This window comes from Staurois parvus, unplaced genomic scaffold (genome assembly GCF_062004578.1).
Source record: "Staurois parvus isolate SC_StPar_1 unplaced genomic scaffold, SC_StPar_1.0 ptg000717l, whole genome shotgun sequence".
In the NCBI taxonomy this organism is placed as follows: domain Eukaryota; kingdom Metazoa; phylum Chordata; class Amphibia; order Anura; family Ranidae; genus Staurois; species Staurois parvus.
The window spans coordinates 176818-193700 of NW_028318513.1; the positions used below are offsets into that span (position 1 = coordinate 176818).

The 16883-nt window shown below is 41.1% G+C and overlaps 1 protein-coding gene across 1 annotated transcript in view; it reads right to left on the reverse strand.

The window, feature by feature from the left end:
* Positions 1-12520: 12520 nt before the first annotated feature.
* Positions 12521-16883, reverse strand: part of SHISA4 (shisa family member 4) — a 68581-nt gene continuing 64218 nt past the window's right edge. The window contains exons 4-5 of the mRNA XM_089653627.1: positions 15492-15743; positions 12521-13306 (exon numbers count right to left, since the gene is read on the reverse strand). Coding sequence (XP_089509753.1) covers positions 13266-13306; positions 15492-15743 — 293 coding nt within the window. The 3' untranslated portion in view covers positions 12521-13265. The remainder of the gene's footprint in view (positions 13307-15491; positions 15744-16883) is intronic.

The window sequence follows — 16883 nt, forward strand, 5'->3', positions numbered from 1 at the left end:
TTAATGGTACTCCACACATTGGCAGACGCTGGATGTTTTGGTGCGGCACAATTAAAAAAAAAGGGTCGGGGACTTCTTTCCCTGCATTTCTGCGGATAGGGAAGCCCACTGAAATGAATGGGCTGCGCTACATGCAGCCACACAGATGTGTACCAAGGGCTTGTTCACATGTGCGGTTAGGGGTGGTAAAAACACGTGGTTGAGCCTTTTTTACTACCCCAAATTGCTCCCCTTTAGCTGCAGAGGCAGCAGCTGGGAGTGTACACATGATGTTGCCATGGCTGGAAGGATACCACCAGATGAATGGACTGCACTGCAACCACCATGCAACTGTGTGCATTACACGCAGTTGTGGTGTGGTGATGTTGCATTTATGAGGTTAAAACAGGTGGTGAAGAAGCAACACATTGTCTCTTTACCACCTGTCAAATGCCTCTGAAAAGCAATCTGAGCATGGACTGCTTTTCAACAGAGCAGCAGTTCATGTTGCTATTATGAACAAGCCCTAAAAAATCAGTTCTGATAGTACAGGAATAGGGGTCAGGATTAAAAGTAATGTGCAAACACACATACATATAAACACACACACACACATGTACACAGACACACACGCCAACTTACATACATGCACACACATATACACACACAGACACATGTACACACAGACACACTCTCAGACACACTTTGGCCAAACTACAGCAGGGCAATGTGCATGAAGAATACAAAATAAATAAAAAGAAGTGCCGCACAACATTAGAAAGTAATGAAAACCTCATAGCAAACAAACAAAAAAGTGTATATATATATATATATTTTTTTATTTTTTTTTAATTTGATTACATAAAAAACAATCACCAAATCTGCAATCACCTGCTACAGTGCTGCTATCATAGTTTCTACCTCCCAGAGCTCATATGCAGCGCACTGAAGAAAAGCTGTGTCTTTTTCTGCCCTCTCACTCGCCAGCTTGTGGCGCCTCAGCTGCCAACAGAAGGGCGCTGTCCACCACCGCAGCTAGAAGTACTCAGCGGACCGGCACCGCTGTAAAGAAAAACATTGCTGGTGGTGAGAAATCTATTTTGCATAGATTGGGGGATATTATGGCAATTTTCCTGGGGACTCTTCGTGGCACCCTGGTTGAGAAACGCTGGTGTAAGCGACTCTTTACAATGGGCTGCTGCATTTGTAGGCAAGTGTTGGGCTGCAGTATATCTGCTGACCTGAAGGAGGCAGTGTGCCATTTCTTTAGGCTGGCACTAGACTACTGAGGACTTGTTTGTCTCCTGCTTTGGGCTCCAGGCATGGTGCCTTATGAATCTGCACTGGCATTAATCCCAAAACCAAAATGTATTGGCACACATTTCCCCTGACAGACTGGGCAGAACATATGCAGAGCTCTGCACATATGTTCCAGATTTCTATAGCATACTTTCCTAATTTAGCTATCTATTCCCTGGATGGTGGGGGTCCCTGAGCAGAGTTAGCTTTGCCTGAGAAGGAGAGAGACACTATAGCAGCCGTAGTGGCTTTCTTGAAATTTCTGTATGGTGATATTACCTGCCTGGCAGAACTCCATAAGAATAACTTTATGCAGAATCAACAAGAGACTATTCTTTAATATTAGATGGCCATACAGGAGCTCTGGTACCACCTGAAAATTAAAGTTGGTTGCACTGCCATACTTGTGATGATCCATGATCAATTTATTTTCGGGATCTGGTCTATGCAGCTGAAATGGGCCTTGAAGGCCCGTGTGAGTACAGAAAATGCAGTGGAATTCACTGCTATCCTTCAAGAGGCTGTAACATGGAATCAGGAGGATGAAGGAGCTTGGGTAGAGCTGACAAAAGGATTAAAATCTGTGACAATGGACTGCCAGAAATATCTCTCTTCATTCACTGTGTTAAAAGAAGGCTATTAAAGAACTAAAAGAATCTATTAGGCAGGAGGTGATGGTTGTTAAAACAGGAAGTCACCCCACTGTTGCTTGGGAACAGTTTTTGTTGGAGGGGTTGTGGCATGGATCGGATCTGTTGACATTTTGGTCACCCTGGTCAATTCATTATTGTGAGAGTGGCCCCCAGCCCCCTCAATACTTTCCTGAGCCCCATCGAAATCCAGTGATGTGCATGACAGTCTGGGCTATCCAGGGTCTCTGCCTCCTCATTGACTGAAACAGCAAGTGGGAGCCATTGGCTCTCACTGCTGTCAATCACAGCCAGTAAGCCAATAAGGAAAGAGAGGGGGCGGGATAATGTATAATGAATGGATAAACGGAGCAGCTTGCTATGGGGGCATCCAACATAAAGAAGGAGCCAGGAGAGCCTGTGGGGGACCTAAGAAGAGGAAGATCCAGACTGCGCTGTGCAAAACCACTACACAGAGCAGGTATGTATAGATGAAGCCACGTGACCTAGTGGCATAACACGCAGGGGAGAAGCTTTGACGTCATGACGCTCGGCAAGCAGTGAGAGAGGTATCAGCTGGCTGTGCATGCTAGAATCGCTAACGGTAATCTGGAGTAATTGTTTTTTGCACAAAGCGCATAATTATGTTACACATGTGAGTGGAATACAGCTTATTTTTATTAGGATAAAACACTATGTTTTGGTTATTTTTCTTGGCATTTGAATCGATAGAGGAAGACAAGTAGAGGAGTGAAGGAGATCCAAACCTTTTGGATAATAATCTCATCACAGTCCAATTAAAGGGGCACATGCTTTATATGACCTTACTTAGCGATTTGGTCATATACACAAGGTGAGAGCAAAACTGGTGGAGGTGTAGGTCTGGTTATATCACAAGAGGTGAACTACAGTGATTACAGTGAATCACAGATTTGATGTGGACACTTGAATAATTTGTTGGAAGATTTTGTATATTTTATTGCTTGTTTATTTTGTATAAAGTGGAGCATGGCACTGTTCTTACATTTATAAGTATAGACATGTTTGGTATTTTGCAAAAAAACAAAAAAAACCAAAATGAACCTTTGGTATCGCTTTAAACTGCCCTATGTCATTCAAAAACACTTGATTTCTTCATAGAATGTTCACCATAAGCCTGTTGTAACAGCTAAAGTTTCCCCTGCACTTTTTCTGCCAATTTTCACACATAATTTGATGTTAATCCACTGCTCCAGATTCCTGTCAATCATTTTCCACCAACAATGCACGCACGTTTTATTTCTTCTGCTACTCTGTAAAGACTCTGTAGAGTCAACTGATCTATGACCCAGCCAAGTGCAAGTTAAAACATGTCAGAACACGCTAAAATGTGAATGGCTGTGTGATTCACTACCATAATGCTATGCCACAGCATTCCAGGAATTAAACTGTCACACCTTGTACATTACCATTTGCTCAGATGATCTTTTCCTTGTGATTGTCTTGGAATGTCTTGATTTGCATCTAAAGAGATACATTTATAGGCTGTGTATCTTAGAATGGCCATAGACAGAGCAAATTGCTTTCCTGCAATCAGTGTCAACGGGAATCACTCCCGGGGGAGGGGGGGGGGGGCAGTGGAAGGTGTCCCCACTGGGAGAACACAAAAATTTATGTTCGTGGCTATATAGGCTTCAGCTCAGGGGTAGGCAACCTTTTGAGCATAAATTATCTAAATATATGAAATCCCCTCAACAAACTATATCCAAAACCCTATAGCATATGTGAACACTTTCACCCCAAAAGTGTAATAATCTGTGAATAATGATATGCTATAATAAATATAAATCCTCAATCATAACACAAAATTTAAAAAAATATCAAATAATGTAAAAGAAAATGTCCAAAATATATACAAAAATAAAATAGTGTCCTTCAAAGTTTATAGTCACTCAGTGAAAAAATTCCAAAACAATCCTGTTGAAACCTTCCAAATGGCTCCTTTGGCCAATAGAAAACCTCAAAAGAAAAGAAAATTCACATAGGGCATTATTCTTGACAAACCTTAAATTATACACTGGATAAGCAAATGTGGTTTACAGAAAAACGCAAAAACACACATGATCATTAATAGTGACAAAGTGAATTAATGTGTCAAAACGTGACAGTGAAACAATCAAGTGCAAAAATTTCAATCCAGCAGCAAGTGTAAAAACCGTTTCCACTTCTATTGTGTAAGGAGTGAATACCCTTACCAAATAAAATAAATAACACGCCTTATAACAATCAGGACAAAATATTTCCACATAATATGCTCCACCGAGGAGATCCTTTCAGGATATCATCACAGCCTCATGGATACGTCCCTGATGTCATCTGGGTACAGCAACCTGCATATTCCTTATCCTTCTAACACCAATCTCCAAGCTCCACTGATGCCCACCATATATGAAACAAAGTATAGTGTAAACCCGTAATACAGCAATAGAATATACTTTATTAATATGCTTACACTTTACTCCATCTTTAAAAACACCAATATGTAATAGCCAGACCTCTAAGAATGTCCTGGTATCCTCCACATGTAATTCCGAGAGGAACTGCCAGTATCCAAGATGGCCGCTCAGTCACTTCAGGTTCCGCTGTGCGGCTGACGTCACTTCCCTTGATACATTTCGTCATCGGACTTACTCTCTTGGATCTTGGATTTTGGCAGTTCCTCTCGGAATTACATGTGGAGGATACTAGGACATTCCTAGAGGTCTGGCTATTACACTTGGAAGGTTTCAACACGAGGATTGTTTTGGAATTTTTTCACCGAGTGACTATAAACTTTGAAGGACACCATTTTATTTTGTATATATTTTGGACATTTTCTTTTGCATTATTTGATATTTTTAAAATTTTGTGTTATGATTGAGGATTTATATTTATTATAGCATATAATTATTCACAAACCTTTCGAGCATAGTGTTTTCAAAGAAATTGAAATGCCAGTTATATTCGAAAATTTTAACTTTACATGCTTTATTGCGAAAAGGAATGTTTATACAGTAAATGCTGTAAACTATCTGAATAATAGTAAGAAAACATTGAGTTTTTAAGGATGGTAAATGATAACTTACCCTTTTTTCAGAACAGATGTGCTGTGAAGTATGGCAAGTTTGAAATCAATATGTCAGCCGAGGATTTCTGTGAAATATACAGCTGGAAATGAAGAGTGAGTTGATAGTGGTCACCCTAATACACCTCAAATCACCCCAATTCCTGTACCTTCACATCTCAAATCACCCCAATTCCTGCATCTTTACACCTCAGATCACACTAATTCCTGCACCTTCGCCCCTCAGATCACCCCAATACCTGCACTTTCACAGCCAAGATCAGCCCCAATTCCCGCACCTTCACACCTCAGATCACCAAAGTCCTTCACTTTTGCACCTCAGATCAGGCCCAATTCATGTTTCTTCAGGCCTCAAATCAGCTCCAGTCTCTGCACTTTCACACCCTAGATCAGCTTCAATTCCTGCACCTCCAGACCTCAGATCAGCTGCAATGCCTGCATCTCCAGGCCTCAGATCAGCCCCAATTCCTGCACCTTCACACCTCAGATCACCTCTACTCCTGCATCTTCACATTTCAGATCACCCCAGTGCCTGCACCTTCACCCCTTTGTTTACACTAATTCATGCAACTTCATATCACAGTTCCCAGCAACAATTCCAGTGCCTTCAAGCCTCAGATAAGCCCCAGTTCCTGAACCCCTAGAACTCTGATCATAATTTATGCACCCTCACACCTCAGATCACCCCAGTTCCTGCACCTTTAGACCTCAGATCAACCCCAGTTTCTGCACTTCCAAGACTTAGATCAGCACTAATTTGTGCACCTTCACACCTCAGATTATCCCAGTCTCTGCACCTTCACACCTCAGATCACCCCAATCCATGCACCTTCAAATCTCAGAACATCCTATTTCCTGCACCTTCACACCTCAGGTCACTCCCAATATTTGCACCTTCACACATATCATGATATTCCAATTCATGCACCTCCGGACCTCAGTTCACCCCAATTCCTGCATTTTTACAACCCAGATCACACAAATACCTGCATCTGTACACCTCTGATCATTTCCAATTCCTGCACCCTTACAGCTCATATCACCCCAATTCCTGCACCTTCACATTTCAACTCACCTCAAATTCTGCACCTTCACACCTCAGATCACCCCAATTTCTGCACCTCCAGACCTCAGATCAGTCCTAATTCCTGCAACTTCAGACCTCAGATCACCCCAATTCCTGCACATTCATACCACAGATCACCTCAATTCCTGCACGTTCACACCTCAGATCAGCTCCAATTCCTGCACCTTCACACCTCAGGTCAGTCCCAATTTCTGTACGTTTACACCTCTGCCTCAAGTTCTGCACCTCTAAACCTCAGTTTACCCTAATTCCTGGATTTTTACAACTCAGATCAGCCCCAATTCCTGCTCCTTCAGACCTCAGATCAGTCCCAATTCCTCCATTTTTCCACCTCAGATCACCCAAATACCTGCACATTTACACCTCTGATCATCTCCAATTCCTGCACCCTTACAGCTATTCAGGACTGTTTACACAACTGGCGATTACCTGTGGTGATCGCTGCTGAATGCACGCAAAGAGTGTGTTCAGCAGCCATCACAAGTAACCACTGACTGTGTCAGGAATAGTTGCAGCACCCAGTAACCTGTCATTATATTGTACTGTACAGGCTTGACGGCTGCAGCTAACTACTCACTGGTTTTGAAAACTGTGCCTAAATGCCTGTGCGAATGTAGCCTAAATTAGTAGTTCCCAATAGATGTTATGTCAGAAAAGCTTTTAAAACTCTACTCCCTCCACATTAAGTCCTTCTTTGTATTGAGTTACTCAAATGATTGCTGTGGAAAGGGTTAATAGCCATTTGAAGATAAACCTCTCTGGCTATATCCCCTCCATACCAGGTGCATGGATGCTGAGGGAGAGAAATGTTTGGCGGGAAGGCAGGTACACCGATAGTAAAAGCCTAGCCATGAGCTGGCTCAGGCTAAGAGAGTCCCATACCAGAGGAGGAAAAATACTGAATATACAGTAATTACCCTTTCAAAGTGAGGACAAGCAGCCTGGGGAATCTGACTCTTACCCAGCTTCAGTGAGGAGACAGCAATGCAGGAACCAACACCAGCAGGAAAAGAGGTGGGTGGGCACAAGCCACGCTGCTTCTTCTGTATGCAGCTGCTAGCCAGCTTTATTGTTGGAAGGTGGGTCTTCCAGGACTCCCCTTGGGTGCCGTCCTTGATGTTGTCGCATGCCAACTCTGGCACTAGTGCTGGGGGTTGCTTACCCCTGCTTCAGGTAATCTGTTCCACAAGTTTGTCTTTTGTGATTATACATTCAGTTGTGTTCAAAATAATAGCAGTGTGTTGAAAAAAAGTGGATAAAGCTCAAAATCCTTCTAATAGCTTTTATTTCCATACACACAAATGCATTGGGAACACTACACATTCTATTCTAAATCAAAACATGAAAAAAAATATATCAAATTTGTGTATTAGACTGTTCAAAAAAAATAGCAGTGTTTGTATTCTTCTTTACAAACTCAAACATTCACTATATGAACTGAAAAATGTTTGAAGATTTTGCTTTCCTTTGAATCAATTAATATTTCGTTGTATAAGCACTGTTTCTGAGAACTGCTGTACATCTGTGTTGCATGGAGTCAACCAACTTCTGGCACCTGTGAACAGGTATTCCATCCCAGGATGATTGGACTACATTCCACAGTTCTTCTCTATTTCTTGGTTTTGCCTCAGAAACTGCATTTTGATGTCCCCCCACAAGTTTTCTATTGGATTAAGATCCGGGGATTGGGCTGGCCACTCCATAACGTCAATCTTGTTGGTCTGGAACCAAGATGTTGCACGTTTACTGGTGTGTTTGGGGTCGATGTCTTGTTGGAACACCCATTCAAACTGATCCATGATCCCTGGTATGCGATAAATAGGCCCAACACCGTAGTATGAGAAACATCCCCATATCATACATGAAATGGTAAAAAGCGCCTTAGTAAAAAACAACAAGCTGCTATGCACAAGATAGGTACCAATGACCTATGAAATAGACAATATATATATATATGAAAAGTGCAGCACTAGTAAGCAACAATTTATATGTAAAAGTCCCTGGTAAATCAGAAAAATATATATTGGGTAGTCCCGTGGATAAACATAAATAGTTGAGGTGACTTTGATATCCGTGTAGAGGTGGTAATGAAATGCGCACTCACCGGACACGCATATTAAATGTGCATTGAGTATAATTATTCTGCTGCCAGGTGGTGGGCGGTCTCCCCTCTATCGGATCCTAGGTAATTGGTCCTTCTCCTCTAGAGGTCCCCTTATGTGGTCCTAGTGGGTGCTGTCACTACAGGTGGCCTGAGTGGTGAGTAGCGATCCGTTCTTGAAGTGGGTCTGCGGACTAGAGCACTCCCCCAGGGGGCGACAAGAACACTCCCATAGTGTAGTAAGTTAAACCTCAAATTTATTAATTCAATCAGGTGTATCAGATAAAAAGAATACAGCGTTGCAGACAGTAGTCTGTAAAGGAACTGACCAGCTGGTAAACAAAGATGGCCGCCGGGGCTCCACGTTGCTCCGGCGGCGTGATGTCACGGCGTGGTGTGGCTCCTTCTGACGCGTATCGTACTCAAGCACGTCTTCATGCTTCACTGTCTTCACAGTGTACTGTGAACAGTGTACTGTGGCTTGAATTCAGTGTTTGGGGGTCGTCTGACAAACTGCCTTCGGCCACTAGACCCAAAAAGAACAATCTTACTTTCATCAGTCCACAAAATGTTGTGCCATTTCTCTTTAGGCCAGTCAATGTGCTCTTTGGCAAATTGTAACCTCTTTAGCATGTCTTTTTTTCAACAGTGGGACTTTGTGGGGGCTTCTTGCAGATAGCTTGGCTTCACATAGGCGTCTTCTAATTGTGACAGTACTCAGAGGTAACTTTAGACCTTCTTTGATCTTCCTGGAGCTGATTGTTGGCTGAGTCCTTGCCATTTTCAACTTTTCAATCAAGGTATGCTGTTCTTCTGAACAATGTCTGGAACAACCCATTTTCCTCAGAATTTCAGAGAGAAATGCACTGTAACCAGCATGTACAACATTTGCTGCCTTCCTTCCTTAAATAAGGGCAATAATTGCCACCTGTTTTTCAAAGAATGAATGACCTCACTAATAGAACTCCACACTGCTATTATTTTGAACATGCCCCTTTCAATTAGTGATTCAATTACACAGAATCAGCAGCATGCATGTCATGATTGTTGGGTCTGTTGGATTTCTATTACTCTACTACACCTGCTAGTAAATTATTTGCCATGTAGAAATATCATTTCTACCAAAAACAGTGATTGATCAGGTTAGTGATGTCTGACTGCTATTATTTTGAACACAACTGTATGTGTTCTCTCAGTCACATTGAAAGGGGAGTAGTATCCACTTTGGATAGCTGGAATATACTTTACTGGTATTCTTCGAGGAAGAAAGCGTTCAGTTATGATTTTATATCCTTCAGCCGCTTTGCTAAGTAATCTTTGCCAAGATTGTTCTGGATTGGTGCATAGAAAACAGTATTTGATCAACTAGCAGAAATTTAAACTTCAGCAGTTTTTTTCCCCCAGTCCATTCAATGCAAATAAATAATTGTGCATTGAAATTGTAAGTTTTCTGATCTTGTTTTTACTTATTATTTCTAAACATTTGCCAAAATGTTTAGCATGTAAGCATATGTTCATATACATGTTCCCATGTACATTGATCAGCAGGGACCATTGCAAACTGGGATGCACCTGTCTTTTTTTATGACCCAAGACATTGGAAATCATCATGTACCTAATGACCCAAGACATGCGAATCGTGATGTACATAATGACCCAACACAAGGGCATTCATGATGTAATAATGACCCAAGACATGGGAAATCATGAAATGTATAGTACAATATAATGGAAATAATTGTGTTCTTAGGCATGATAAAATATGATACAGTATGAACACACACGTAGCTATGGATGCAGACACACTTCTCCAAAAGGTTCCACTTGTTTTTTGTATTTTATTTGGCAAACTAGTGTTTTCGTTTGTGCACAGAAACTGCCATTTTCCAGAGAGTCTTGTTTGCACTGCTGCAGGCAAGGATACATGTGTGCATATTCTTATATTGTTTTAATTTGAAGTTTCTTTTCACACAGATGTCATTACTCTGACAGCAGAATGCATGATCAAGAAATATTAAAACCATTATATCTAAGTAAAAGCTCCCATACCTTTACCAAAATGGAAATATTTGGCATTTATAATGCTTTTCTGTATAGCCTAGTGTTTTATGTAAGCTGCCAGTGGAGGCATAGGCAGGTAACAAAATGACATCTGGAAACCCAAAACCAAAAATGTAAGATATTGCCGCAAATCAATCATTAGATGTGGTGGCTGCATTAGTTTTATTTTTTTAGACTTTCCCCCCCCTCTAGTTTCACCTGGTAATCTGACCAGTAACACATCCCCTGTATTAGAGTGCCTCCACTATGGATGAAGGAGCAACAGAGACACCCTTGGACAGCAGCATTGTCAACCTGTGTGCTAGATACACTAAACAGATTGAAGCTGAACTCTAGCTAACACTTTATCCCCAAAGCAGCAAAACTGTTGCTGTAACTGCTCTTAAAGGTTTTACATAAATGAATAACAGCTGACCATCATAAGCACCCGTGAAAAGTGGTTTCTCCCAACCCTCTAACTGCTACATCTGTAGGAAAGCTTGTTCTGTTGAAAAACAACAGACTTTCTGGCTAGAGCACTAGGTGAAAATAAAGGAAAGAAAGCCTAAAAAAGAAAACAAACACAGGCACCACATCTAAGAATTGGTAAGCTGCAATATATGTTTGTTTTGGGTTTAATACTGCTTTAAATGATTACTTGTAAGAGGGTAAGATATGTATTGAAAAATAAAACTTCTCATGGTCCCCTTGGCCTATCTTTTGTTCTAATAACCTCAAAAAATGTTTACATACAGTACTTTTTGTTTTTTAATGTCCATCCTTCGACCCAGCAATGATACCTGGTTCTCAAACTATACTGACAAACTGTATGCTTTCAATTTTGTATTGTTCTACTGACCAAATGTTGTTGCTATTTTTATTATTAACAGCATTCTCAAATAAACATTCTGGGTGAACCAATTTATGAAAATACTGTATATAAAGCACAGTGGCCCTTTAACGACTTGCCTACAGGGCCCTTCCTGCCCAGGCCAATTTTCAGCTTTCAGCATTGTCGCACTTTGAATGACAATTGCGCGGTCATGCAACACTGTACCCATATTAAATTTTTATCATTGTTTTGAGACAGATATCTTTTGGTGGTATTTAATCACCTTTGAGTTTTTTAGCTTTTTCTAAACAAACCAAAAACAACAAAAACTTTTGAAAAAAAGAAAAAGTTTTTTCTTAGTTTCTGTTATAAAATTTTGTAAATAAGTGATTTTTCTCCTTCACTGATGTGCATTAATGAGGCTGCAGTGATAGGCACTGATAGGCTGCACTGATGAGGAGGCACTGATGGGCATTGACAGACATCACTGATGGGCACTGAAAGGCAGCACTCATATGGGACTGATAGGCGGCACTGACTGGCACTGATTGGCAGCTCAGATGGGCACTGATGTGCACTAGTAGGCACTGATATGTGGCATTAATGTGGCACTGGCAGGTGGCATTGATGGGCACTGACAGATGGCACTGATGGGGCTACACTGATCATCAGGGCACACTGATCATCAGTGCCCTGATGATCAGTGTACATGTCCCCTCTGAGTAATGCCGATTACCGGCTCTCCTCTCCTGACGAGCTGTCAGCGTGACAGCTCGTGAGGAGAGGAATGCCAACAACCGGCATTTCCTTATTTACATGCGATCAGCTGTGATTGGACACAGCTGATCACGACAGAGCCGACGTCTTTTGCTCTTTCTGTCGTTCAGTGATCTGCTGTGTCCCAGGGACACAGCAAACCACCAATCGCCGAGCTGCGTGCCCCCGGGGGCGCGCACGTGTGGTAAGAGTGGGAGGACGTCCTATGATGTCCTTCCAGAACAAGAGAACCGCCTTGCGCCTGTCACTTCCTTATATGGCAGGCGGGAGGCGGTTAAATAAGGATAAGTGATAGCTTACGTCAGATAACAAGTTCTATTCTATGCACATTCTGTGCAATTTTTCTGCTGCTACAGCCTGGCAGTTGATAGTACTTACAGTAACTTGTCATCATATAGCAGTGTATGCCCAACAGAGCATGCCTATAGAAAAAAAAAAAAAATCAAAAACTGGAACAAAGAACAGATTAACCATTTTCCAACTGTAGCATTAATTACCTAATAAAATGAAATTACCTAATAATGCCACCCATAATATATATTTGCCTGTCATCTTACATTTTCAAATCTGTTAAGAAAATGTAAGATGGCAGGCAAATAGATATTATGGGTGGCATTATTAGGTGTTTATGCCTGAGGCCTAGCATAAGACAATAGAAACACCATTTACAATGTTTAAAATAATGCAACAGTAATTTATTTACTGTAAAAAATATTGTAGTTTAACTTAAAAATACATACTTTACATTCAGTGCTCTGACAGCAGCCATATCAAGCAACTCTAAAATGTACATTTTGTTTTTTTTTTGCAAACTGGCATCAGGATGTTAATGAAAAGTACTTTGTAGTAGTTTAACTCATTAACCCAATCTCACTGGCTCAACAAGTGATGGGTTGCCTTACTGACCAATAGTGAAGTGTGGGAGGTGGGATAAAGCACCAAATTTAAGTAAAATTACGATTTCCATAATTCACCTCTCCTGGAGAGCACTAAAGATTACTGATGCATGTTGGTATATCTGAGTGCTTGATGTAACATCTTGCTGGCAGCTCACATACACAAAAGTTAGTACAATTTTACTTTAAGTCTGAAAAGAATTGAAGTCAGACACTATATTATTACATCCACAACAGACATTAGTAAAATGTAATCCAGTAACATTAGTCAAGGTAACCATGCAGCTCAACCCAATAATGAGTATTTCTGCAGCCTGCCAGATGACAATGTGCACAAAGAATCTTTCATTCCTGTGGCATGACCAAATGAATCAAGTGTACAAAGAAAGTCTTTGTCATGGTGGAGAAATGAAATGCTGAAAGTCACACAGTATGTAATACAGAAAATTCTTCCGACAAAATCCATATTCAATAAAACAAAACAAGTGAAAACAATGTAATAATCGTCCTGTTCTCTTGTAGTCACTGCCCGGGATGCATTGTGTTCGGAGGTGGCATGGCAACTAAGAATGGAAAGAATACAAAATTACTATTGTGAAGTTTATCGAAAAGATTTTTGATGCTTTTCTCATGTACATGTTCTTGCAGTAACATTTTCCTGACCAGTATGTAGCCTGAACAGTCTTTACACTGTAACACATCCATTTTCATGGTTTGTCTTCTGAATGTGCTCAACAGACTCCTATTGAGATTAGATAAAGTACATACATTTTTCTGTGCTACTAATTAGGAGTTACAGAATCTCCAAATATGGTTACACAATGTAACTATGTAATTAAAACTCAAAAGCATGACCCTGTTTACCATAAAGCCCCTTTCATGCAAAGGGTCCATTCACCTTTATGGACTTGCGGGTGTAAACGTTTACACCCAGCCGCCCATAGAGCAGAGTGGGTGGATCTCCCCAATTCCCTGCTGATCAAAATGGAGTCCGCCCAGTGTGAAAGATTTACTTTTTCTCTTATTCTACCTTGTCTGTCTGGCATTTGTCATTAAATCTGGTAGTAGAACTAAATAGAGCATACCTGCAGCAGCTTTTGGTATTCTGCTTCTCTATTAAGCTTCAAGCCTATGCCTATTACTATGATGATCTGCCTTGGCGGCAATAGAAATTTGTGGAATGTCAGAGAGGGTAAATTTCAGCATCAACAGGAAGAGATGAAACATTATCTTTTCCCCTGTGATGCTGGATCTACCCTGTAAACTTTATCCTAGTAAGCAGTCTCAGCTCTCATTACAAGTAAAGTAGCACGCAAGTCCTCATCTCCCAAACCATGAGGGAATTCCTCATCAGCATGATTTTAATCCATGAGAAAGTGATGTGCAGCACCTTCTTCTGATGTCCTAAGATGTTCTAATGTCAGATTCCAGGAGGGAAAGAATACACAGACCAGTGACCAGTTTTACACATACATAGACAATCATTTTGACAATAACCATAAATATTCTCATTGATTTATACTGTATGTATGTATATCCATTTTCACAGTCCATACATATTTATTATTTTTTTCTCTACTACTATTGACTACAACTGACTGCTTGGGTCCAAGAGCTAGACAGTACCAAAGGACCACACAATGGGCATCAGAGATGTAAGGGATGAACTATGTAAGAATATCAATCACAGCTATGGGTTACAGCAAGGGCTTGATGAATATATTGACCATTTTACGCAACGTAAATGTTCCTGTCCACAGATATTAGTAATATTTGCTTTGGCAATTCTTTGTTCTTTCAATTTAGTATGTAAAAAACTGATGATTCTGATCTGCAGATATTGTCAAAGCAGATCACACAAGACTTTCATAGCCCTTTCCCAGATCTTTAGCTGATAATAGGGTCAGGTGAGGGGAGCAGTTGTGTGTGTCTGGAACGTTAATCCTTCATGTTTTAAGATGCTACTAGAAGTGTCAGAGAGGCTAAAAAGCTAATGTCTGTTTTCAGTACAGCAGGCCAAAGATGTTTTCGAACATCTGCAGCCTAAAATATACTTACATAGATAATTCAGCTTGAGATAAATATCTTCATAGGCATAGTGTTGTGACAGGGTCACTAAAAAATACCTACCCTCAGTTGATGAGAAGGGTAGAAAAGCCCTGTGTAAGCTATAAAACCCCATTCACATTTGGTGATCTAGAATCTTGGGTGTAATTGCCGTAATTCTGCCCACAGTTCCAAATTGCATGGCAATTGGTGCAAAACGCGCAACGCACATTTGGGTGCCATTCCTTCAAAATGGCACCCCAAATGCTGTGCGATTTTGCCGCAGTTGTCAGGAGACAGAATCACGTTGGATTTCGACTTCGCATTAAATCAAAATCGTTTAAACCTTGGCACCCAAAAAAAAGAGTAAGAACTTCTTTTAGGCAAACAAATGCACATAGTGCAGCCCATTAAAATGAATGGGCTGCCCTATGTGTGACACGCAGAATCATGTCAAAATCAAAAAAATCAAAATCGGGAGTGAAAATGCGAGTTCCCGCTATGCGAAGTAGAATGGGGCTTAAGTCTCTGGAGTTTTAGTTTACACAGGTTTACAGAGCCCCTGCGTGGGGCGGCTCTGGCCAGTAATTCCATGTATTTCCCTCAGTTCACAGGTGAGAAGGTCTACATTAAAGTGAACCTGTATCTTTTTCCCTGAATGAACAAAGCATATCACCGTTTATGATGTAACATATAGCTTACAGTTTGGATTGTACATTGGTGGTGGAGGATATACAGGATACTGGGCTGTTGGTCCACTTGGTGGGTACATAGGCACAGGTTCATATCCAGGCTGAGGTGGTGCAAACTTGGGATCCATTGGATAGGGTTGTGTGGGATATGGAGGCTGGGTTGGGTATGGAGGCTGTGCTGGGTAAGGAGCCTGGGTGGGGTATGGAGGTTGTGTAGGATAGAGAGGTTGCTGGGAAACACCCGACATCTGGATTTCTTGAGCTGGCAAAAAAAGAACATAATCCAGAAAATGTATTCATGTTAAAAGTTCATCCTTTCAAAACATGGAGAAAAAAGAAAAAAAGCACTTGATTTACTGCAAGCAGACAAGGAAGACTTTATTCAATTATAAAAGTGCTTCACATTCTTTAGATTTCAGCTATATGACCAACAAGCTATTCTCAGCTACATTCAATAAAGAGTGTTAATTGCTATTGGCCCACTATCAATAAAAACGTTTACTCTGTTTAACCCTCAGGAGGTAAAACCTCTAATGATAGTTTTTTTATTTCAGACAATTTAATCATTGTTTTTGTCTACAATTACATCATTCAGACCATGCTGTCTAGCAAAAGTGGCAGCGACAGGAGTTGGAATTAACTATAACATGCTGCTTGAGCAGCTACAGAAACTTTAATTTTAAGGTGATTAAAACCATGTGAATGAAAATATTGGCGTCCTCCAAAGCAGACACCTCTTGATGCCTGCATTTTTTTTATACTAGCGGTTTATCTAGTGCAGGGGTCTCCAAACTTTCTAAACAAAGGGCCAGTTTAATATCCTTCAGACTTTAGGGGGCCGGACTGTGTCATGTAGGCGTAAACATTGTCCCATCTTTGGTATTAAGGAGGAGAAATGGTGCCTCATCATTGGTGTCAGTGGCAGGAATAATGCCTCAAGGGCTGGATAAAGGAAAGCAAAGGGCCGCAGTTTGGAGACCACTAATCTAGTGCATTGTTTCTAAACCTTTTTCCAGTCGGGACGACCTTGAAAAGTATTTTCAGTCACAAGGCACCCCTGTCCAAGGCTTGGTTCACATTACTGTGTGTTGCGTAACACGCGTGAAATCGCGCTCATTCCTGACATGCAGACAAATGCTCTGCTCTTTAGGGGTACCCCATATATTGGCAAACCCGGGGTGTTTTTGGTGTGGTGCAACTTTAAAAAAGGGTCAGGAATGACTTTCCCTGCATTTCTGCAGGTAAGGCAGCCCATTGAAGTGAATGGGCTGCCCTACACACAGCCACACAGATGTGAACCAAGAGCTTGTTCACCTGTGAGGGTGGAGGGCGGTAAAACCACGCAACTGAGCTGTTTTTACCACCCCCAACAGCTTCCCCTTTAGCTGCAGAAATAGCAGCT